Raw genomic sequence first — 23,724 nt, forward strand, 5'->3', positions numbered from 1 at the left:
AAGCTCTCACCATGGCTCAGACCAAGTGCAGGGTCCACAAGAGGCCTTTCCCCACTTCCCCAATTGGTAGTGATCTCATCCTCTCTTCTCTACACTGTGTAGTGGATTCTCAGGGCTCCATGGGTTTCCATTTTCCCCTTGTAGAAGTAGAAGCTTCTCAACGACACTCTGTGTGTGCTTTGTGGTGATTTTGTTCTGTGCATCTCCACCTAGGTTCTAAAAACTACCTGACACATAGTAGGCACTTAACAAAAGTTTCTTGATTGATTGTGTTGTTTTGGGTCCAGGTCCTTCTACCCACGTTCTAACAAGAGTCTTGTTCAGAGTGGGTGCTTCAGAAGGGCTTGTTACAGGTCATTGTGTGTGTTTGAAGTCATCAAGTCATCAAGGTGCCTGGCTGGAGGGAGGGGATATGTTGATGAGGAAGAGTGTGGCTCAAAGGAGTCAGACAGAGGTGCTCCACTTGGGGGGATGGGGCTGTCACTGACCATTTGGACGTATGGGCAGGGGGTCGTGGACACAGGAGGTGTGGACTGTCTCTGGGTGCCGGGTGGGTTTGGGGTGAAGGCAGTGGAGGGTGGAAAGGTGGCCATGAGTGGAAGGAGCGTGGGTTTGGTAGTGGTGGGTCCAGGTTGGTGCTGTGAGTCAAGACTATACTTTCAGGGATCATTTCTATAGTATGTTACTAGAGAATTGTGGCTGAAAGTGTAGCACGGAGGTAACCACGAGGAGGAGCTGTGGCGTTCCCTTCTGAGCGTGAAGCCGGTGTGTGGTGCTGCTTGCTAGCAGCTGCCGCTTGCCATTGATGATCGTTCTTCTCTGCTTTCGGGTAGAGCGAGAGGAAGAGAACGCAGGCTGAGTGGCTCACTCCTGTTTTCTTATGTGTCGTTTCAATGTCAGGACTTTTCGTTATTTAGTAGGTCTTGGTTAAGTTTGCTTAATCGAGGTTTTTTTTAAGATACATTGTATTGTTTGATTTTTTTTTTCTCAATAGTTGGTTAAGTGGTGGAAATTAAATGCAGCTTATAATTATGGGCATTTCTATTTATTACTAGTTTTTATTTTTCCTTCGAGGGAGGTAAAAATAGACCTAAAATGCCCAACATTTTCCCAGTATTATTCCACCTACTGTATAAAGAGAAAAAAGGAAAGAAGTCAAAACCTAATGGTAGAGTAAACATTTAACGTTTTGCAAGTAGTTTGGGGTTTAGTTCAGGGGATATATTGGTGGGTCTGAAGTCAGGAAAACATCTTCCTGACTTCAAATCTAGCCTCAGACTTTTTTTTTTTTTTTTTAAGTGAGACAATTGGGGTTAAGTGACTTGCCCAGGGTCACACAGCTAGTAAGTGTCAAGTGTCTGAGGCCACATTTGAACTCAGGTCCTCCTGAATTCAGGGCTGGTGTTCTATCCACTGCACCACCTAGCTGCCCCCTAGCCTCAGACATTTATTAGCTGTCATTATCTATAAAATGAGCTAGAGGAGGAAATGGCAAACCACTCCCAGTATCTTGGACCAGAAAACCCCAGTTGGGGTCACCAAAACTCAAACATCACTCAGTAACAACAACCAGTAGTTCATCTCTAACAATAGGACATGGGAACAAGAAGGAAAAGCTACCTGGGTACGGAAGGGGTGGGGTGGAGTGGGGGTGGGTAGGAGCAGAGCAGGAAGAAGAGGAGCAGGCTTTAGGGCCAGTGGCTGCATCCAAGGAAAGTGTCAAGCACCTCTGCCTCACTGAGGCTGTAAGCTCCTTCCACTCACTGAACAGAAGGGTTATTCTGAAAGAAGAATGGGCTTGAGGGGCATCTAGGTGGCGCAGTGGATAGAGCGCCAGCCCTGGAGTCAGGAGGACCTGAGTTCAAATCTGGCCTCAGACACTTAACACTTACTAGCTGTGTGACCCTGGGCAAGTCACTTAACCCCAATTGCCTCACTAAAAAAAAAAAAAAAAGAATAATGGGTTTGGGGTCATGGCAGGGTTAAGGTAAAAACCAGTCATATTCAAAGACATTTCCATCTGTTTGGGTGGTTTGGGGTTTTTTACATTACCAAAATTTCGCCCAGTATTCCTTTCGTCTCCCTTTCTCAGAGAGCCATAGTATATAGGCAATGAGACTCTTAAAAGAAAAAAAAAGTAGGAAGAATGAAGAGAAAATTATGAGCAAGGCCAATTGATATATCAAACATATTAGTTTTTTACCATTAATTCATCTCCAAGGTCACGACTGAGAAACAAGAAATGAAATTCAGCCTGGATGGATACCTGATGTATCAGGGTAGTATTTGAGAGGAAAAGAGTGGTTGGTACCAGCAGGAATGACTGGGCAAGGCATTGGGGTACAGATACACAGTCCAAAACCATCATGAAACAAAGACACACACACACACACACACACACACACACACACACACACACACACGGTCTTTAAGAAGCTTTATTTCTATAAGGGAAAAATGGAAGCCAGCATCTCTGTCTTTGTCTCACCCATTCTTTCATTTACCTTAATCCAGACATGATGGGCCCTTTTTTCCTACCCCTGCTTCCATCACTCCCTTCCCCTCCAACACACAACTCTCTACCTACATTCTTACTCCTCCCCTTCCAACCACACACTCCATCTCCTCAGGTCTCTACCATGGTGTTAGCACAAGATGACATCTGGGCTCTCCCTCTAAGCCCCTCTCCTTCCTATACCTTCCTCCTCCTGGGCACTGCCTGTTGCCTCCTACAGCAGGACCATTGGGTTAGTTTTCTGTGCAGTCCATCTTCCCCAGTGATACTTCCAAGACGTTGCCTTCCCCAGTGTAGACAACTGCCCATGGAAGCAAGGCCCCTGCCTCCCAACTTGGCCCCAGGTCCCAGGCCCAACCACTGCTTGCTCCCTGGCTCAGCTTCCTGAGTGACTCCCAAATACTGCCAGCATCAAGTACAAATTCCAGTTTGGGGCATGTTTAGTGTGACACAAACAGTCTTACCTCAGCCTCCCTTTCCAGGACTTCCCCTCATGCATTCCACTCTCCAGCCAAAACAAATCCCTGCCCAACCTTCCCTGGCCACAAAAACTGTGTCTCCCCCTGCCTTTTGCACATGGCCCCTCTCCATCTCCTAGAATGCTCTCCCTCTTGATTTGGTCCAGCCTATTGGAGGCCGAAGCTCTCACCATGGCTCAGACCAAGTGCAGGGTCCACAAGAGGCCTTTCCCCACTTCCCCAATTGGTAGTGATCTCATCCTCTCTTCTCTACACTGTGTAGTGGATTCTCAGGGCTCCATGGGTTTCCATTTTCCCCTTGTAGAAGTAGAAGCTTCTCAACGACACTCTGTGTGTGCTTTGTGGTGATTTTGTTCTGTGCATCTCCACCTAGGTTCTAAAAACTACCTGACACATAGTAGGCACTTAACAAAAGTTTCTTGATTGATTGTGTTGTTTTGGGTCCAGGTCCTTCTACCCACGTTCTAACAAGAGTCTTGTTCAGAGTGGGTGCTTCAGAAGGGCTTGTTACAGGTCATTGTGTGTGTTTGAAGTCATCAAGTCATCAAGGTGCCTGGCTGGAGGGAGGGGATATGTTGATGAGGAAGAGTGTGGCTCAAAGGAGTCAGACAGAGGTGCTCCACTTGGGGGGATGGGGCTGTCACTGACCATTTGGACGTATGGGCAGGGGGTCGTGGACACAGGAGGTGTGGACTGTCTCTGGGTGCCGGGTGGGTTTGGGGTGAAGGCAGTGGAGGGTGGAAAGGTGGCCATGAGTGGAAGGAGCGTGGGTTTGGTAGTGGTGGGTCCAGGTTGGTGCTGTGAGTCAAGACTATACTTTCAGGGATCATTTCTATAGTATGTTACTAGAGAATTGTGGCTGAAAGTGTAGCACGGAGGTAACCACGAGGAGGAGCTGTGGCGTTCCCTTCTGAGCGTGAAGCCGGTGTGTGGTGCTGCTTGCTAGCAGCTGCCGCTTGCCATTGATGATCGTTCTTCTCTGCTTTCGGGTAGAGCGAGAGGAAGAGAACGCAGGCTGAGTGGCTCACTCCTGTTTTCTTATGTGTCGTTTCAATGTCAGGACTTTTCGTTATTTAGTAGGTCTTGGTTAAGTTTGCTTAATCGAGGTTTTTTTTAAGATACATTGTATTGTTTGATTTTTTTTTTCTCAATAGTTGGTTAAGTGGTGGAAATTAAATGCAGCTTATAATTATGGGCATTTCTATTTATTACTAGTTTTTATTTTTCCTTCGAGGGAGGTAAAAATAGACCTAAAATGCCCAACATTTTCCCAGTATTATTCCACCTACTGTATAAAGAGAAAAAAGGAAAGAAGTCAAAACCTAATGGTAGAGTAAACATTTAACGTTTTGCAAGTAGTTTGGGGTTTAGTTCAGGGGATATATTGGTGGGTCTGAAGTCAGGAAAACATCTTCCTGACTTCAAATCTAGCCTCAGACTTTTTTTTTTTTTTTTTTTAAGTGAGACAATTGGGGTTAAGTGACTTGCCCAGGGTCACACAGCTAGTAAGTGTCAAGTGTCTGAGGCCACATTTGAACTCAGGTCCTCCTGAATTCAGGGCTGGTGTTCTATCCACTGCACCACCTAGCTGCCCCCTAGCCTCAGACATTTATTAGCTGTCATTATCTATAAAATGAGCTAGAGGAGGAAATGGCAAACCACTCCCAGTATCTTGGACCAGAAAACCCCAGTTGGGGTCACCAAAACTCAAACATCACTCAGTAACAACAACCAGTAGTTCATCTCTAACAATAGGACATGGGAACAAGAAGGAAAAGCTACCTGGGTACGGAAGGGGTGGGGTGGAGTGGGGGTGGGTAGGAGCAGAGCAGGAAGAAGAGGAGCAGGCTTTAGGGCCAGTGGCTGCATCCAAGGAAAGTGTCAAGCACCTCTGCCTCACTGAGGCTGTAAGCTCCTTCCACTCACTGAACAGAAGGGTTATTCTGAAAGAAGAATGGGCTTGAGGGGCATCTAGGTGGCGCAGTGGATAGAGCGCCAGCCCTGGAGTCAGGAGGACCTGAGTTCAAATCTGGCCTCAGACACTTAACACTTACTAGCTGTGTGACCCTGGGCAAGTCACTTAACCCCAATTGCCTCACTAAAAAAAAAAAAAAAAAGAATAATGGGTTTGGGGTCATGGCAGGGTTAAGGTAAAAACCAGTCATATTCAAAGACATTTCCATCTGTTTGGGTGGTTTGGGGTTTTTTACATTACCAAAATTTCGCCCAGTATTCCTTTCGTCTCCCTTTCTCAGAGAGCCATAGTATATAGGCAATGAGACTCTTAAAAGAAAAAAAAAGTAGGAAGAATGAAGAGAAAATTATGAGCAAGGCCAATTGATATATCAAACATATTAGTTTTTTACCATTAATTCATCTCCAAGGTCACGACTGAGAAACAAGAAATGAAATTCAGCCTGGATGGATACCTGATGTATCAGGGTAGTATTTGAGAGGAAAAGAGTGGTTGGTACCAGCAGGAATGACTGGGCAAGGCATTGGGGTACAGATACACAGTCCAAAACCATCATGAAACAAAGACACACACACACACACACACACACACACACACACACACACACACACGGTCTTTAAGAAGCTTTATTTCTATAAGGGAAAAATGGAAGCCAGCATCTCTGTCTTTGTCTCACCCATTCTTTCATTTACCTTAATCCAGACATGATGGGCCCTTTTTTCCTACCCCTGCTTCCATCACTCCCTTCCCCTCCAACACACAACTCTCTACCTACATTCTTACTCCTCCCCTTCCAACCACACACTCCATCTCCTCAGGTCTCTACCATGGTGTTAGCACAAGATGACATCTGGGCTCTCCCTCTAAGCCCCTCTCCTTCCTATACCTTCCTCCTCCTGGGCACTGCCTGTTGCCTCCTACAGCAGGACCATTGGGTTAGTTTTCTGTACAGTCCATCTTCCCCAGTGATACTTCCAAGACGTTGCCTTCCCCAGTGTAGACAACTGCCCATGGAAGCAAGGCCCCTGCCTCCCAACTTGGCCCCAGGTCCCAGGCCCAACCACTGCTTGCTCCCTGGCTCAGCTTCCTGAGTGACTCCCAAATACTGCCAGCATCAAGTACAAATTCCAGTTTGGGGCATGTTTAGTGTGACACAAACAGTCTTACCTCAGCCTCCCTTTCCAGGACTTCCCCTCATGCATTCCACTCTCCAGCCAAAACAAATCCCTGCCCAACCTTCCCTGGCCACAAAAACTGTGTCTCCCCCTGCCTTTTGCACATGGCCCCTCTCCATCTCCTAGAATGCTCTCCCTCTTGATTTGGTCCAGCCTATTGGAGGCCGAAGCTCTCACCATGGCTCAGACCAAGTGCAGGGTCCACAAGAGGCCTTTCCCCACTTCCCCAATTGGTAGTGATCTCATCCTCTCTTCTCTACACTGTGTAGTGGATTCTCAGGGCTCCATGGGTTTCCATTTTCCCCTTGTAGAAGTAGAAGCTTCTCAACGACACTCTGTGTGTGCTTTGTGGTGATTTTGTTCTGTGCATCTCCACCTAGGTTCTAAAAACTACCTGACACATAGTAGGCACTTAACAAAAGTTTCTTGATTGATTGTGTTGTTTTGGGTCCAGGTCCTTCTACCCACGTTCTAACAAGAGTCTTGTTCAGAGTGGGTGCTTCAGAAGGGCTTGTTACAGGTCATTGTGTGTGTTTGAAGTCATCAAGTCATCAAGGTGCCTGGCTGGAGGGAGGGGATATGTTGATGAGGAAGAGTGTGGCTCAAAGGAGTCAGACAGAGGTGCTCCACTTGGGGGGATGGGGCTGTCACTGACCATTTGGACGTATGGGCAGGGGGTCGTGGACACAGGAGGTGTGGACTGTCTCTGGGTGCCGGGTGGGTTTGGGGTGAAGGCAGTGGAGGGTGGAAAGGTGGCCATGAGTGGAAGGAGCGTGGGTTTGGTAGTGGTGGGTCCAGGTTGGTGCTGTGAGTCAAGACTATACTTTCAGGGATCATTTCTATAGTATGTTACTAGAGAATTGTGGCTGAAAGTGTAGCACGGAGGTAACCACGAGGAGGAGCTGTGGCGTTCCCTTCTGAGCGTGAAGCCGGTGTGTGGTGCTGCTTGCTAGCAGCTGCCGCTTGCCATTGATGATCGTTCTTCTCTGCTTTCGGGTAGAGCGAGAGGAAGAGAACGCAGGCTGAGTGGCTCACTCCTGTTTTCTTATGTGTCGTTTCAATGTCAGGACTTTTCGTTATTTAGTAGGTCTTGGTTAAGTTTGCTTAATCGAGGTTTTTTTTTAAGATACATTGTATTGTTTGATTTTTTTTTTCTCAATAGTTGGTTAAGTGGTGGAAATTAAATGCAGCTTATAATTATGGGCATTTCTATTTATTACTAGTTTTTATTTTTCCTTCGAGGGAGGTAAAAATAGACCTAAAATGCCCAACATTTTCCCAGTATTATTCCACCTACTGTATAAAGAGAAAAAAGGAAAGAAGTCAAAACCTAATGGTAGAGTAAACATTTAACGTTTTGCAAGTAGTTTGGGGTTTAGTTCAGGGGATATATTGGTGGGTCTGAAGTCAGGAAAACATCTTCCTGACTTCAAATCTAGCCTCAGACTTTTTTTTTTTTTTTTTTAAGTGAGACAATTGGGGTTAAGTGACTTGCCCAGGGTCACACAGCTAGTAAGTGTCAAGTGTCTGAGGCCACATTTGAACTCAGGTCCTCCTGAATTCAGGGCTGGTGTTCTATCCACTGCACCACCTAGCTGCCCCCTAGCCTCAGACATTTATTAGCTGTCATTATCTATAAAATGAGCTAGAGGAGGAAATGGCAAACCACTCCCAGTATCTTGGACCAGAAAACCCCAGTTGGGGTCACCAAAACTCAAACATCACTCAGTAACAACAACCAGTAGTTCATCTCTAACAATAGGACATGGGAACAAGAAGGAAAAGCTACCTGGGTACGGATGGGGTGGGGTGGTGTGGGGGTGGGTAGGAGCAGAGCAGGAAGAAGAGGAGCAGGCTTTAGGGCCAGTGGCTGCATCCAAGGAAAGTGTCAAGCACCTCTGCCTCACTGAGGCTGTAAGCTCCTTCCACTCACTGAACAGAAGGGTTATTCTGAAAGAAGAATGGGCTTGAGGGGCATCTAGGTGGCGCAGTGGATAGAGCGCCAGCCCTGGAGTCAGGAGGACCTGAGTTCAAATCTGGCCTCAGACACTTAACACTTACTAGCTGTGTGACCCTGGGCAAGTCACTTAACCCCAATTGCCTCACTAAAAAAAAAAAAAAAAAGAATAATGGGTTTGGGGTCATGGCAGGGTTAAGGTAAAAACCAGTCATATTCAAAGACATTTCCATCTGTTTGGGTGGTTTGGGGTTTTTTACATTACCAAAATTTCGCCCAGTATTCCTTTCGTCTCCCTTTCTCAGAGAGCCATAGTATATAGGCAATGAGACTCTTAAAAGAAAAAAAAAGTAGGAAGAATGAAGAGAAAATTATGAGCAAGGCCAATTGATATATCAAACATATTAGTTTTTTACCATTAATTCATCTCCAAGGTCACGACTGAGAAACAAGAAATGAAATTCAGCCTGGATGGATACCTGATGTATCAGGGTAGTATTTGAGAGGAAAAGAGTGGTTGGTACCAGCAGGAATGACTGGGCAAGGCATTGGGGTACAGATACACAGTCCAAAACCATCATGAAACAAAGACACACACACACACACACACACACACACACACACACACACACACGGTCTTTAAGAAGCTTTATTTCTATAAGGGAAAAATGGAAGCCAGCATCTCTGTCTTTGTCTCACCCATTCTTTCATTTACCTTAATCCAGACATGATGGGCCCTTTTTTCCTACCCCTGCTTCCATCACTCCCTTCCCCTCCAACACACAACTCTCTACCTACATTCTTACTCCTCCCCTTCCAACCACACACTCCATCTCCTCAGGTCTCTACCATGGTGTTAGCACAAGATGACATCTGGGCTCTCCCTCTAAGCCCCTCTCCTTCCTATACCTTCCTCCTCCTGGGCACTGCCTGTTGCCTCCTACAGCAGGACCATTGGGTTAGTTTTCTGTACAGTCCATCTTCCCCAGTGATACTTCCAAGACGTTGCCTTCCCCAGTGTAGACAACTGCCCATGGAAGCAAGGCCCCTGCCTCCCAACTTGGCCCCAGGTCCCAGGCCCAACCACTGCTTGCTCCCTGGCTCAGCTTCCTGAGTGACTCCCAAATACTGCCAGCATCAAGTACAAATTCCAGTTTGGGGCATGTTTAGTGTGACACAAACAGTCTTACCTCAGCCTCCCTTTCCAGGACTTCCCCTCATGCATTCCACTCTCCAGCCAAAACAAATCCCTGCCCAACCTTCCCTGGCCACAAAAACTGTGTCTCCCCCTGCCTTTTGCACATGGCCCCTCTCCATCTCCTAGAATGCTCTCCCTCTTGATTTGGTCCAGCCTATTGGAGGCCGAAGCTCTCACCATGGCTCAGACCAAGTGCAGGGTCCACAAGAGGCCTTTCCCCACTTCCCCAATTGGTAGTGATCTCATCCTCTCTTCTCTACACTGTGTAGTGGATTCTCAGGGCTCCATGGGTTTCCATTTTCCCCTTGTAGAAGTAGAAGCTTCTCAACGACACTCTGTGTGTGCTTTGTGGTGATTTTGTTCTGTGCATCTCCACCTAGGTTCTAAAAACTACCTGACACATAGTAGGCACTTAACAAAAGTTTCTTGATTGATTGTGTTGTTTTGGGTCCAGGTCCTTCTACCCACGTTCTAACAAGAGTCTTGTTCAGAGTGGGTGCTTCAGAAGGGCTTGTTACAGGTCATTGTGTGTGTTTGAAGTCATCAAGTCATCAAGGTGCCTGGCTGGAGGGAGGGGATATGTTGATGAGGAAGAGTGTGGCTCAAAGGAGTCAGACAGAGGTGCTCCACTTGGGGGGATGGGGCTGTCACTGACCATTTGGACGTATGGGCAGGGGGTCGTGGACACAGGAGGTGTGGACTGTCTCTGGGTGCCGGGTGGGTTTGGGGTGAAGGCAGTGGAGGGTGGAAAGGTGGCCATGAGTGGAAGGAGCGTGGGTTTGGTAGTGGTGGGTCCAGGTTGGTGCTGTGAGTCAAGACTATACTTTCAGGGATCATTTCTATAGTATGTTACTAGAGAATTGTGGCTGAAAGTGTAGCACGGAGGTAACCACGAGGAGGAGCTGTGGCGTTCCCTTCTGAGCGTGAAGCCGGTGTGTGGTGCTGCTTGCTAGCAGCTGCCGCTTGCCATTGATGATCGTTCTTCTCTGCTTTCGGGTAGAGCGAGAGGAAGAGAACGCAGGCTGAGTGGCTCACTCCTGTTTTCTTATGTGTCGTTTCAATGTCAGGACTTTTCGTTATTTAGTAGGTCTTGGTTAAGTTTGCTTAATCGAGGTTTTTTTTAAGATACATTGTATTGTTTGATTTTTTTTTCTCAATAGTTGGTTAAGTGGTGGAAATTAAATGCAGCTTATAATTATGGGCATTTCTATTTATTACTAGTTTTTATTTTTCCTTCGAGGGAGGTAAAAATAGACCTAAAATGCCCAACATTTTCCCAGTATTATTCCACCTACTGTATAAAGAGAAAAAAGGAAAGAAGTCAAAACCTAATGGTAGAGTAAACATTTAACGTTTTGCAAGTAGTTTGGGGTTTAGTTCAGGGGATATATTGGTGGGTCTGAAGTCAGGAAAACATCTTCCTGACTTCAAATCTAGCCTCAGACTTTTTTTTTTTTTTTTTTTTAAGTGAGACAATTGGGGTTAAGTGACTTGCCCAGGGTCACACAGCTAGTAAGTGTCAAGTGTCTGAGGCCACATTTGAACTCAGGTCCTCCTGAATTCAGGGCTGGTGTTCTATCCACTGCACCACCTAGCTGCCCCCTAGCCTCAGACATTTATTAGCTGTCATTATCTATAAAATGAGCTAGAGGAGGAAATGGCAAACCACTCCCAGTATCTTGGACCAGAAAACCCCAGTTGGGGTCACCAAAACTCAAACATCACTCAGTAACAACAACCAGTAGTTCATCTCTAACAATAGGACATGGGAACAAGAAGGAAAAGCTACCTGGGTACGGAAGGGGTGGGGTGGAGTGGGGGTGGGTAGGAGCAGAGCAGGAAGAAGAGGAGCAGGCTTTAGGGCCAGTGGCTGCATCCAAGGAAAGTGTCAAGCACCTCTGCCTCACTGAGGCTGTAAGCTCCTTCCACTCACTGAACAGAAGGGTTATTCTGAAAGAAGAATGGGCTTGAGGGGCATCTAGGTGGCGCAGTGGATAGAGCGCCAGCCCTGGAGTCAGGAGGACCTGAGTTCAAATCTGGCCTCAGACACTTAACACTTACTAGCTGTGTGACCCTGGGCAAGTCACTTAACCCCAATTGCCTCACTAAAAAAAAAAAAAAAAAGAATAATGGGTTTGGGGTCATGGCAGGGTTAAGGTAAAAACCAGTCATATTCAAAGACATTTCCATCTGTTTGGGTGGTTTGGGGTTTTTTACATTACCAAAATTTCGCCCAGTATTCCTTTCGTCTCCCTTTCTCAGAGAGCCATAGTATATAGGCAATGAGACTCTTAAAAGAAAAAAAAAGTAGGAAGAATGAAGAGAAAATTATGAGCAAGGCCAATTGATATATCAAACATATTAGTTTTTTACCATTAATTCATCTCCAAGGTCACGACTGAGAAACAAGAAATGAAATTCAGCCTGGATGGATACCTGATGTATCAGGGTAGTATTTGAGAGGAAAAGAGTGGTTGGTACCAGCAGGAATGACTGGGCAAGGCATTGGGGTACAGATACACAGTCCAAAACCATCATGAAACAAAGACACACACACACACACACACACACACACACACACACACACACACACACACACGGTCTTTAAGAAGCTTTATTTCTATAAGGGAAAAATGGAAGCCAGCATCTCTGTCTTTGTCTCACCCATTCTTTCATTTACCTTAATCCAGACATGATGGGCCCTTTTTTCCTACCCCTGCTTCCATCACTCCCTTCCCCTCCAACACACAACTCTCTACCTACATTCTTACTCCTCCCCTTCCAACCACACACTCCATCTCCTCAGGTCTCTACCATGGTGTTAGCACAAGATGACATCTGGGCTCTCCCTCTAAGCCCCTCTCCTTCCTATACCTTCCTCCTCCTGGGCACTGCCTGTTGCCTCCTACAGCAGGACCATTGGGTTAGTTTTCTGTACAGTCCATCTTCCCCAGTGATACTTCCAAGACGTTGCCTTCCCCAGTGTAGACAACTGCCCATGGAAGCAAGGCCCCTGCCTCCCAACTTGGCCCCAGGTCCCAGGCCCAACCACTGCTTGCTCCCTGGCTCAGCTTCCTGAGTGACTCCCAAATACTGCCAGCATCAAGTACAAATTCCAGTTTGGGGCATGTTTAGTGTGACACAAACAGTCTTACCTCAGCCTCCCTTTCCAGGACTTCCCCTCATGCATTCCACTCTCCAGCCAAAACAAATCCCTGCCCAACCTTCCCTGGCCACAAAAACTGTGTCTCCCCCTGCCTTTTGCACATGGCCCCTCTCCATCTCCTAGAATGCTCTCCCTCTTGATTTGGTCCAGCCTATTGGAGGCCGAAGCTCTCACCATGGCTCAGACCAAGTGCAGGGTCCACAAGAGGCCTTTCCCCACTTCCCCAATTGGTAGTGATCTCATCCTCTCTTCTCTACACTGTGTAGTGGATTCTCAGGGCTCCATGGGTTTCCATTTTCCCCTTGTAGAAGTAGAAGCTTCTCAACGACACTCTGTGTGTGCTTTGTGGTGATTTTGTTCTGTGCATCTCCACCTAGGTTCTAAAAACTACCTGACACATAGTAGGCACTTAACAAAAGTTTCTTGATTGATTGTGTTGTTTTGGGTCCAGGTCCTTCTACCCACGTTCTAACAAGAGTCTTGTTCAGAGTGGGTGCTTCAGAAGGGCTTGTTACAGGTCATTGTGTGTGTTTGAAGTCATCAAGTCATCAAGGTGCCTGGCTGGAGGGAGGGGATATGTTGATGAGGAAGAGTGTGGCTCAAAGGAGTCAGACAGAGGTGCTCCACTTGGGGGGATGGGGCTGTCACTGACCATTTGGACGTATGGGCAGGGGGTCGTGGACACAGGAGGTGTGGACTGTCTCTGGGTGCCGGGTGGGTTTGGGGTGAAGGCAGTGGAGGGTGGAAAGGTGGCCATGAGTGGAAGGAGCGTGGGTTTGGTAGTGGTGGGTCCAGGTTGGTGCTGTGAGTCAAGACTATACTTTCAGGGATCATTTCTATAGTATGTTACTAGAGAATTGTGGCTGAAAGTGTAGCACGGAGGTAACCACGAGGAGGAGCTGTGGCGTTCCCTTCTGAGCGTGAAGCCGGTTTGTGGTGCTGCTTGCTAGCAGCTGCCGCTTGCCATTGATGATCGTTCTTCTCTGCTTTCGGGTAGAGCGAGAGGAAGAGAACGCAGGCTGAGTGGCCCACCTTCTCTCTTATGTTCTGTCTTAATATCAGACTTTGAGGTTTTGTTTGAGGCTGTGGGACATTAATTATTTTTCTGAATTTCCTGACTATGGATTATCTATTCCTTTAGATAGTTGGGGGGGAACCAGACATCTTTACTTTCTGTTTATATTTAAAATAGAATCATTGGGATTTGAATTTTTATTGTTTTTTTTCCTTCCCCTTCTCTACAAAGAAAAAAAAAAGGGAAAAATGAGAGCTAAAAAATCAAGGAAGGATAGAGTTAAATGTATTGAAAGCCTTGCCAGTAGTTTGGAGGTACAAAAGGGGATGCAAAGGATGTATTGGGCCTGGGTGAGAACTCAGGAAGATGAGTCTTTTTTTCTTTTTTTCAACAATAAACTGTTTTGGTGACGCAATTGGGGGTAAGTGACTTGCCCAGGGTCACACAGCTAGTGTCAAGTATCTGAGGGCGGATTTGAACTCAGGTCCTCCTGAATCCAGGGCCAGAGCTTTATCTACTTCTACAGCCAGCTGCCCCTGAGACAGAATTAATTTAATGGAGACTTGCAGGGGGGTCAGTGTGTCCTTGAAGCTGCCCTTACATCCTTTCCAGCTCATCTCCTGAGTTGTTCCCTGATTGCCCTTTGCCTGATGGGTATAGGGGGCACATAGTGATAAGAACACACAGATACAATACAAGGCAGAAATGCCAATAAGTACCAAGGCAAGCATGGTTAACAACATTGGCTAATATTGATGCAGAAGGTAAAAAAGGGGTTAACAGAAAAACCTAAGACCTGGGATCTAATTTAGATCTGAGCTCCAAGAGGGGCTATAACTTACAGACCCCCAGCTCTGAAAGGGATTAATGGATAATTTAAGACTTGGGCCTTTATCAATACAAGTCAGGGCCTAGGTTCTTGTTAACTGGTACCTGGAGATCTGGCTCCTATTAATTATCTCCATTAATCACCATTCATAACAAGAACATAAAGAGGCAGGTCACAGAGACCCTAACTACAACAAAAACATAGAGACAGGCTATAGAAATCCTAATTGATAAATGTTAATACCCAGAAACTAGGCCTGGGAATGAAAAATATAGGGACACTCTGACCTTGGCAAGTTGAGGTAACATGCACAGAAAAGGCCAGATTTGTCCCCAGCTCACTTTATGACAAGTAAACCCCAAAAACACACCTCCAAGGAAAAAGGTACATGCCTGGGGGGTGGCCTAGGATCCCAGGAACTTTAAATTAGGATAAGCCCTCCCTTGTACTTCCCTAAGGTAGAGATTATTATAATGAGACTGATAATCAATTTATCCATACTATAAATATAACTGTCTTCTCTTTCCCTATTCGAGAGACACCTCTATGGTTCTCTCCCTGTGGTCACTCACAGTATTGCAATAAAACTTGGGAAACTGGGTCACTGAGTCTTGTAATTCTTTTGGGGCACCTCACGATCAATCTGATCACATTAATTCCATCCCACATCAATATCAAGTCTCATGTAATCTTAGTATCTCACTCTCAATGTCCATTGAATTAGCAAGTTCATCTTGGACCTCAGATGTTGCATCTCTGGAACGTCTCTTCTTGGGGCAATGTGGAAGATGTCTGCAGGGCACCTTTGTAGTAGATTTATGTCTCTGGTTTCAGATTACTTGTTGAGACTGCTCAGAAGTTCCTGTTAAAATCTCTTGCAAAATAGATCTCAGTACAGATTGGCATGGTTTCTTAAATTTTACTTTTCCCATAACTAGTTCACCTAGTAAAAACTAGCTCAAACCTTATGGTTCTGATCTTCTTAGCAATAGGGCTATAAGAGGAATATCAAAAATAAGGTATCATAATTTACCTGAACCTTAAAGAATTTATGACATAAGTGCTCCATGCTGTACACAGCTTTATCTAACTCTAACTTTATCTAACCTTGATGTAAAAATTGTTAACAACAAGCCAAAGTGTTACCACTGCCTTGATACACGAGAGCCATAAGACCTAAATGTTTCAAAATATCACAGGAAACAGAACTCTTAAATCTTTCCAAATTACATATATATTCAATAACAACCATGATTCCCAAAGACTGATGAAATATCCCATCTATTTACAGAAAGAGAACTGATTCACTCAGTACAAATTGAAGAATATTTTTTTCTATCTTTATCTTGGAACATGGCCAGTGCATTAATTTGTTTTGCCTCTCTATGCATATATGTAATGGTTTTTATTTTTCTTGCCTTCTCAGTGAAGGAGAGAAAAAGGAGGGAATCTGGAACTGAAAACAAAATAAAATTGAATTTAAAAAATAATATACATTCTCTAACCATGAATTCCAAAGTTGATAAGCATTGGCATTTTGATCTTTTGGGCCTGCTTTTCAGAAAATCATCAGTGTAAGACATTCAGGCATACCTTCTTTCTTTCTTTCTTTTTTCTTAAGGAAGATTTTTTTGTCTGTGGAGCTTTTTTTTAAAAAATTACCATGTTTTTAATGATTTCATTTTAATTAATGTATGACACTATAGGGGAGAGACTTTAAAAGCTTTCATGATGGAAATGTAACACATTTTACATGCTAAATTCAGCTTCATTCTTGTTTACCTTTGTTCAACTTTTTACTAAGATGATGAAGGAAAGTTATAAAGATGAATAAAACTTGAATCCCACTATACACAAGACAAGATTGATTTAAAACTTTAAAATTATAGCTGAGTGGCAAAAGAACAATTCGTGAAACTTGCCTTCATTCATTCTTCCCATTTACTTTGCAGGAATTTATGTTGACACTGTGAATTCCCTGGGCCAGACAGCGCTTTTCACTGCAGCATTATTAGGTCTTCCCAAATTAGTTGATGTCCTGGTAGATTATGGATCAGACCCAAATCAGTAAGTATCTTGCAGTTATGTTGCAAACGATTGCCAATAGTCTCTAAAGATACCTTAGATCTTTGGGAAATCATGTTGTTAGAAAATAGTATTAGTAATCTTAACTGGTGGAAGCTAGTTTGAATTATGAAATATTTTTAATATTAAGAATAATAAGTTTTACTAAACTCCCATCAAAACTGTCTAATTGAGATAAGCCCTTCTAGGCCTATTTGAATGGCTTTATGAATAGATGAGACATTTGTAATTAACATTATCATTTGCACATTTTTATCAATACATTAAAATCTGTTTTTTAAAAAGTTTTATTACCTAGTTAAAAAGTTTTATTTATAATTAATTTACTTAGTCTCTTCTTTAGAGAGAATGCAAGTCACCGTTTACAACCAACAATTTAGTATGATAATGCCTTTCTGGATTCATTTTTGGAGTTCAATTTTCACTAAAAAATAATTCTTCATTCCTTAGAATTAATGAAACTTGAGAGCAAAATTCAAATCCTTAAGTTTGTTTTTTGTGGGTTTTTGCTGGGCAATTGGGGTTAAGTGACTTGCCCAGGGTCACACAGCTAATAAGTGTCAAGTGTCTGAGGCCACATTTGAACTCAGGTCCTCCTGAATCCAGGGCCAGTGCTCTATCCACTGCACCACCTAGCTGCCCCTCAGGCCCTCAAGTTTTAAATCTGACTAGATTTTTTTTTTCTAGGAACAGATTGGGTGAGATATTTCTGCTTGGATTTCTGACAATAGTTCAGAAATTCTTAGAATCAGAGTGGCCTCCAGAGCATCACCTAGTTATGTATATATTATACATGATATAATATCAGCATTTGTATAGAACTGGATCATAGAGATCATAGAATTCAGAGCTGGAAAGAACCAGAGATCATCGAATCCAATCCCTGCCTTTTACTTAGAAGAAAAAGCCACACTGAGCAATAATACAGTTATTTATACATAGTATAAAATTACATGATAAAGATGATTTTAAGCTAGTAGTCTCCAAAGTGGGGGCCTTGTAAAGAATGCTTGTAGAAATTACATGATTGCTCTGTTGGAGGATGGAAAAATGGCTCTAACTGCATTCTTCCAGTAATAGTTAATTGTGGGGCTGGTTTACAATACAACCACATCCACACTTCACCCATTCTCTGCTAGTACTCCCCTAGTCTACCACCTACAGCACATGGGCAACCTCTCCTTTTGAGCAATTATAACTTATCCAGGTTCTCAAAAATATCTCTGCTGTTTAGATGCCATTGGGAAAATTCTCCCCACTTATTGCCAGCATGACCTAGAAATCACCTTATTTATGACTGGCAAATGAAACCTTTAAGAGAGTAGGCTCTGGGGCAGCTAGATGGCGCAGTGGATAGAGCACCGGCCCTGGAGTCAGGAGTACCTGAGTTCAAATTCGGCCTCAGACACTTAACACTTACTAGCTGTGTGACCCTGGACAAGTCACTTAACCCCAATTGCCTCACTTAAAAAAAAAAAAAAGAGTATTGTCTGAGCCTTGCTCATCCCACCTGCATTTTTGTTTTGGGTTGGACGGAGTAGAAGGTAGGCTCACAGTAGTGTGCCTGTGTAAGATGGGCCATAGCTGTACCTGGAAAAGATTTCAGAGCCATGTATAGTCCAACCCTTATTTTCCAGTCTGGGAAACTGAGGCACAAAGAGGTTAAGTGACTTGCCCAAAGTCACACAGTGAAGCGTTGATATAGATAGGGCCTACATCTGTGACCCCATTAATATGGAGATATATAGGTTTGAGGAGATGCTGCCAAAGCAGTATGTTCTCTGCCACTTGTAGATTTAAGGCACAGAGGTTACGTGATATGTCACGGCCACCGTGTATCAGAGGCAGATCATGAGTCCCATTCTTCCTGGCTTCAGGACCAGCTCTCTACTTGTTAGGCTGCACTTCTCTAAGTAATTTACAAATAAATATGCATATATTGGGGATTTGTGCTCACAGCTGTTTTTCAACTTGGTGCATGACTAAAAAGTGTGCAGGCCAGTGGTCTTGACTAAACCAATGTTTCCAAAATCTGTTTTCTGATTAGCTACATAATTTGAATTTATGCCAGTAATAATTTCACTCTAAATTATTTAATATGAACTTATTCATCTTTGAATAGTAAACTTAGGTTCCCTATTAGAATATTAAGGTCCCCTTTTAGAATGTAAGGTCCTTGAGGTCAGAGACTGTTTCACTTTTGTCTTTGTATCTCCTAGTTCTTAGCATGGTACCAGGCATATAGTAAGCAATTAATAAACACTTGTTGAATTACTTGTTACACATGGCAAATTATTTTATTGAAATAAGCTTAAGGGGGCAGCTAGGTGGCTCAGTGGATAAAGTACCAGCCCAGGAGTCAGGAGGACCTGAGTTCAAATCTGGCCTCAGACACTTGACACTTACTAGCTGTATGACCCTGGGCAAGTCATATAACCCTCATTGCCCTGCAAAAAAAAGGAAAAGAAAGAAGCTTAATTTCATCTATTTTGTCCCCACATTTCTTGGTGTCCCAGGGTTAGCCCATACCACCAGGCCTTTCAGACCAGTGTTCTATCTGTACATTATGGGGCAATAGGGATGACACAATGGATGGATAGAATACCAGGACTAGGGTCAGGAAGACCTGAATTCAAATTTGGTCTCAAATACTTACTGTATGTGTGACCCTGGATAAGTCATTTAACCCCGTTTGCCTTTGTTTCCTCATCTGTAAAATGAACTGAAGAAGAAATGGCAAACTAGTATCCTTGCCAAGAAAACCCCAAATGAGGTCACAAAGAGTTGTACATGACTGAAATGAGTTAACAGCAACAGCAAAACAATGGTTGAATAAATAAAAAAACAAAAAACGTAATGGTTGAGTTTAAACGCTGTGGGGCCCTAGGTAGGTCACTTCTCTGAGACTCAGGCCCTAAGTCTCTAAATGTAAAGTGCAGAGAAAAGGGTAGTAAAAACTGCCAATGTGGCAGTATCTTTCTTTCAACCCTAAACATGTTTTTGGATTTTTTTTAAACCACATTAGTTAGCAGAATAATGAACTGAGGTCTATCACAGAGATGTAGTGCAGACTAGGTTTGTTCAAAGAACACCTACTTCAGAATTTGTAGCTCTGAGTTCTAGCTTCACCCCTGCCGCTAATGTGCTCTGTGACTGACCATGGATGTAAAGGGCCTCTGTTTTTTGAGCTTTCTGTATTTGTGGATTTTGAAAACTTGGAAAACTAGCCAGTAGCATTCAAAGGCTCATCCCATTTGCAGTTTGCTGTGGGGGAAAGAGTTTCTACTTGCTGTCTCTGGTCTAACATTTGGTCTAATGTTCCTTAGTCGCTGCTTTGATGGAAGTACACCTGTTCATGCAGCAGCATTTTCAGGCAATCAGTGGATCCTCAGCAAATTGTTGGATGCAGGTGGTGACCTGAGACTCCATGATGAAGATGGCAAAAAACCTCAGAGCTGGGCATTGTCTGCAGGGAAGGAGAGAAGCACAGCGGTAAGGCTGTACCCCAGAATGAGGCAGGTGCTTTCTAGGAAGCAGCCCTGAGCTTGATTAAATTTTCAGTTACAAAATCCATTCAGGGTTTTGATTCAAAAGAAATGAAGGTGTTTAAGATAAATCATTACAATAATTTTAAAAAATATCTATAATACAATTGAGGCCCTAATAGAATGGATAGAGTGTTGGATTTGCAGCCAGGAAAACCTGAGTTCAAATCCTATCTTGTACACTTAATTAGCTGTGTGATCCTACAGAAGTCGCTTATCCTCTCTCAACATCAGTTTTCTCATTTATAAAAAGAAGATAGTAATAGCATCTATTGTACATGGTGGTTGTGAGAATCAAATTAGTGTGTGTGTGTGTGTGTGTGTGTGTGTGTGTGTGTGTGTAGCTTTGCATTCCTTAAAGCACTGTATAAATGCTAGACATTAATTTTTTTTTTTTGATGAGGCAATTGGGGTTAAGTGACTTGCCCAGGGTCACACAGCTAGTAAGTGTCAAGTGTCTGAGGCCAGATTTGAACTCAGGTCCTCCTGACTCCAGGGCCAGTGTTCTATTCACTGCGCCACCTAGCTGCCCCCTAGATATTAATTAATTTATTTATTTATTTTGCAGGGCAATGAGGGTTAAGTGACTTGCCCAGGGTCACACAGCTAGTAAGTGTCAAGTGTCTGAGGCCGGATTTGAACTCAGGTACTCCTGAATCCAGGGCCGGTGCTTTACCAGATATTAATTTTTAAAATTATAGTTACTATGTCCTTCATTTCTTAGAATTCCATCACATCAGTATACCATAACTGATTCATTCAATCATAAATTTATGGGCATTCCTTCAGATTACCTTTCTTTGCCACCTCAAAAAGAGCTATAAATATTTTTGTACATCTTTAGTTTGTTTTGCTTAGAACTAATCCCTCCTTTAACCTATCCTCACTCTAATTCCCTCTCCCACCTTTTTCTTTTCCCTCCTATTTCCCTGTTAAATGAAATGTATGTTTATGGTGTGTGTGTGTGTGTGTGTGTGTGTGTGTGTGTGTGTGTGTGTGTGTATTCTTCCCGCCTTTGACCAGTTCAGATGAATAAGGTTCAGTGTCAACCTCTCCCCACCATTCTCTCCTCCTTGTTTTACAGATGTCTACTTGCTCCAGATTGATTATATGTTGTTTTTTGGGGTGTTTTTTGTTTGTTTTTTGCAGGGCAATGAGGGTTAAGTGACTTGCCCAGGGTCACACAGCTAGTAAATGTCAAGTGTCTGAGGCCAGATTTGAACTCAGGTCCTCCTTAATCCAGGGCAAGTGCCACCTAGCTGCCCCAGTACTCCGGATTATATGAAATGATTTTTCCTAACCTTCCTTTCCCTTACCCCACATCCCAGTGTATTCCTCTTCTCTCTTTCCATTCTTTTTTTAGGATCATCAAGACATAACAGAAACCCCCCCCCAAAGAGATCAAAGAAAAAGGAAATAGAACTCATTTACAAAAATATTTATAGCAGCTCTTTTTGTGGTAGCAAAGAATTGGAAACTATGGGGATATCCATCAATTGGTGAATGGCTGAACAAGTTATGGTATATCAGTGTGATAGAATATTGTGCTGTAAGAAATGATAAAGGAGGGCAGCTAGGTGGCGCAGTGGGTAGAGCACCGGCCCTGGAGTCAGGAGTACCTGAGTTTAAATCCAGCCTCAGACACTTAACACTTATTAGCTGTGTGACCCTGGGCAAATCACTTAACCTCAATTGCCTCACCCCCCCCCCCAAAAAAAAAAATGATAAAGGGGCAGCTAGGTGGCGCAGTGGATAGAGCACCGGCCCTGGAGTCAGGAGGACCTGAGTTCAAATCGGACCTTAGACACTTGACACTTACTAGCTGTGTGACCTTGGGCAAGTCACTTAACCCCAATTGCCTCACTTGAAAAAAAGAAGAAATGATAAAGAGGATGGTTTCAGAAAAACCTGGAAAGACTGGTATGCAAAGTAAAATGAACAGAACCAGCGGTTACACATTAACAACAATATTGTAAAGATAATCAACTCTGACTTAGTAACTTTGATCATTTTATTTCTTTTCTTTCTTTACTCCTTCCTTCCTCTCTTTTTTCTTTCTCTTCCTTTATTCCCTTCCTTCTTCCCTCCATCCCTCTTTTCCTTCTTTCCATGACTAATGGAAAGTGTTTTGCATGCCTGTACATATTTGTAATGGGCTTTGTTTTTCTTACCTTCTCAGTGGGTGGTAGAGAGAAGTGAGAGAATTTAGAACTGGAGGAGGAAAACATTACAGAACCACTCCCAGGCCTTGTCCAATTAGACTTTCTATGACCCCTGATGATGATTGGGTTCAGAGGAGACAAATGTATTAGTTCCTCATATTTGAATATAAGCAGTTTATCCTTGTTTAGTCCTTTATGTTCATGTTGCCATTTTAATGTTTTTCTTAACTTCTCTATTCTAATTTCAGAGTTTGCCTGAAGCTCTGTTCTTGTCATCAGAAATGCTTGGAAGTCTTCTATTTTGTTAACTGGCAACTTTTCCCCCATGTAGTATTATACTCACTTTTGCTGAGCAAGTTATTCTTGGTTATAAGCCTGTATCCTTAACCTTTTAGAATATCATCTTACAAACTCTCCATTACTTTAGAGCAGTGGCTGCTAAATCTTGCGTGAATTCTTGAAATCTTTGTTTCTGTCTTCTTAGAGTATTTTATTTTTGACCTGAGAGCTCTTGATTTTATCTATGATATACCTGGGAGGTTTCATTTTATGGTCTCTTAAGAAGTGACTGATGGATTCTTTCTACTTTGCCCCTAGTTCTTAAAGATACAGGCAGTTTAGGGGCGGCTAGGTGGCGCAGTGGATAAAGCACTGGCCCTGGATTCAGGAGTACCTGAGTTCAAATCCGGCCTCAGACACTTGACACTTACTAGCTGTGTGACCCTTGGTAAGTCACTTAACCCCCATTGCCCCGTCAAAAAAAAAAAAAAAGATATGGGCAGTTTTAAGAGTTTTAAAAAGTATTATGTCTAGACTCTTTTTTTACAATTGTGGCATGGTAATTGAATGATTCTTAATTTTTTTCTCTTTGTTATGTTTTACTATTAAATTGTTCTAACTATGAGACTCCCTAGATTTTCTTCTCTTTTTTTTCAGTCTTTTAACTTTGTTTTTGTTTGTTTGGGGCTGGGCAATGAGGATTAAGTAACTTGTCCGGGGTCACACAGCTAGTAAATGTCACATGTCTAAGATCAAATTTGAACTGAGGTCCTCTTGAATCCAGGGTCCAGTGCTTTTATCCACTGTGCCACCTAGCTGCCCCCTTAGCTTTGTTTTAATATTTATTTTTGCCTCACAGAGTCATTGGCTTCGATTTGGTCTTTTCTAATTTTCTAATTTTTTGTTGCTTGGGCAAGATTTTGTATCTCTTGTGCTGTTATTAATTTCCTTTTCAATGGCTCCATTTCTTTTCTGATTTTTTCCTTAAACTCTCTCATTTCATTATTTCATTATTTTGGCAGGGCAGTGGGGGTTAAGTGACTTGCCCAGGGTCACACAGCTAGTAAATGTCACATGTCTAAGGTCAAATTTGAACTCAGGTTCTCCTGAATCCAGGCCGGTGCTTTATCCACTGTGCCACCTAGCTGCCCCCTCTCATTTCATTTATAAAAACATTTTTAACTCTTAAATTCTTGGCTCATGAACTCTGTCAGGAATTCTAGTTGAATTGTGAGCAAGATAGGTTTTTCTTTGACTCTTTGCTTATAGATGTTTTGGAGTCACTCTTTTCTGTTTGTATCTTGAGCTTTCCTGTCACCATATCTTTTTATGATAGGGTTCTTT

General features: G+C 43.4%; 1 protein-coding gene and 5 non-coding genes across 6 annotated transcripts in view; all 6 read left to right on the forward strand.

Moving 5' to 3' along the window:
- The window catches only part of TEX14 (testis expressed 14, intercellular bridge forming factor), a 183,886-nt gene that overhangs the window by 60,829 nt on the left and 99,333 nt on the right, over positions 1-23,724 (forward strand). Inside the window, exons 3-4 of the mRNA XM_044003986.1 lie at positions 16,262-16,376; positions 19,721-19,886. Coding sequence (XP_043859921.1) covers positions 16,262-16,376; positions 19,721-19,886 — 281 coding nt within the window. The remainder of the gene's footprint in view (positions 1-16,261; positions 16,377-19,720; positions 19,887-23,724) is intronic.
- On the forward strand, positions 648-864 carry LOC122727197. Its single transcript, XR_006353134.1, has one exon. It is a non-coding gene; the product is annotated as a small nucleolar RNA U3 (small nucleolar RNA).
- Positions 3,802-4,018, forward strand: LOC122727198. Its single transcript, XR_006353135.1, has one exon. It is a non-coding gene; the product is annotated as a small nucleolar RNA U3 (small nucleolar RNA).
- Positions 6,959-7,175, forward strand: LOC122726830. Its single transcript, XR_006352824.1, has one exon. It is a non-coding gene; the product is annotated as a small nucleolar RNA U3 (small nucleolar RNA).
- Positions 10,114-10,330, forward strand: LOC122726831. The gene has a single exon (XR_006352825.1). It is a non-coding gene; the product is annotated as a small nucleolar RNA U3 (small nucleolar RNA).
- LOC122727192 lies at positions 13,277-13,493 on the forward strand. The gene has a single exon (XR_006353130.1). It is a non-coding gene; the product is annotated as a small nucleolar RNA U3 (small nucleolar RNA).

The sequence above is a fragment of the Dromiciops gliroides genome, chromosome 4 (assembly GCF_019393635.1).
Source record: "Dromiciops gliroides isolate mDroGli1 chromosome 4, mDroGli1.pri, whole genome shotgun sequence".
Lineage (NCBI taxonomy): Eukaryota > Metazoa > Chordata > Mammalia > Microbiotheria > Microbiotheriidae > Dromiciops > Dromiciops gliroides.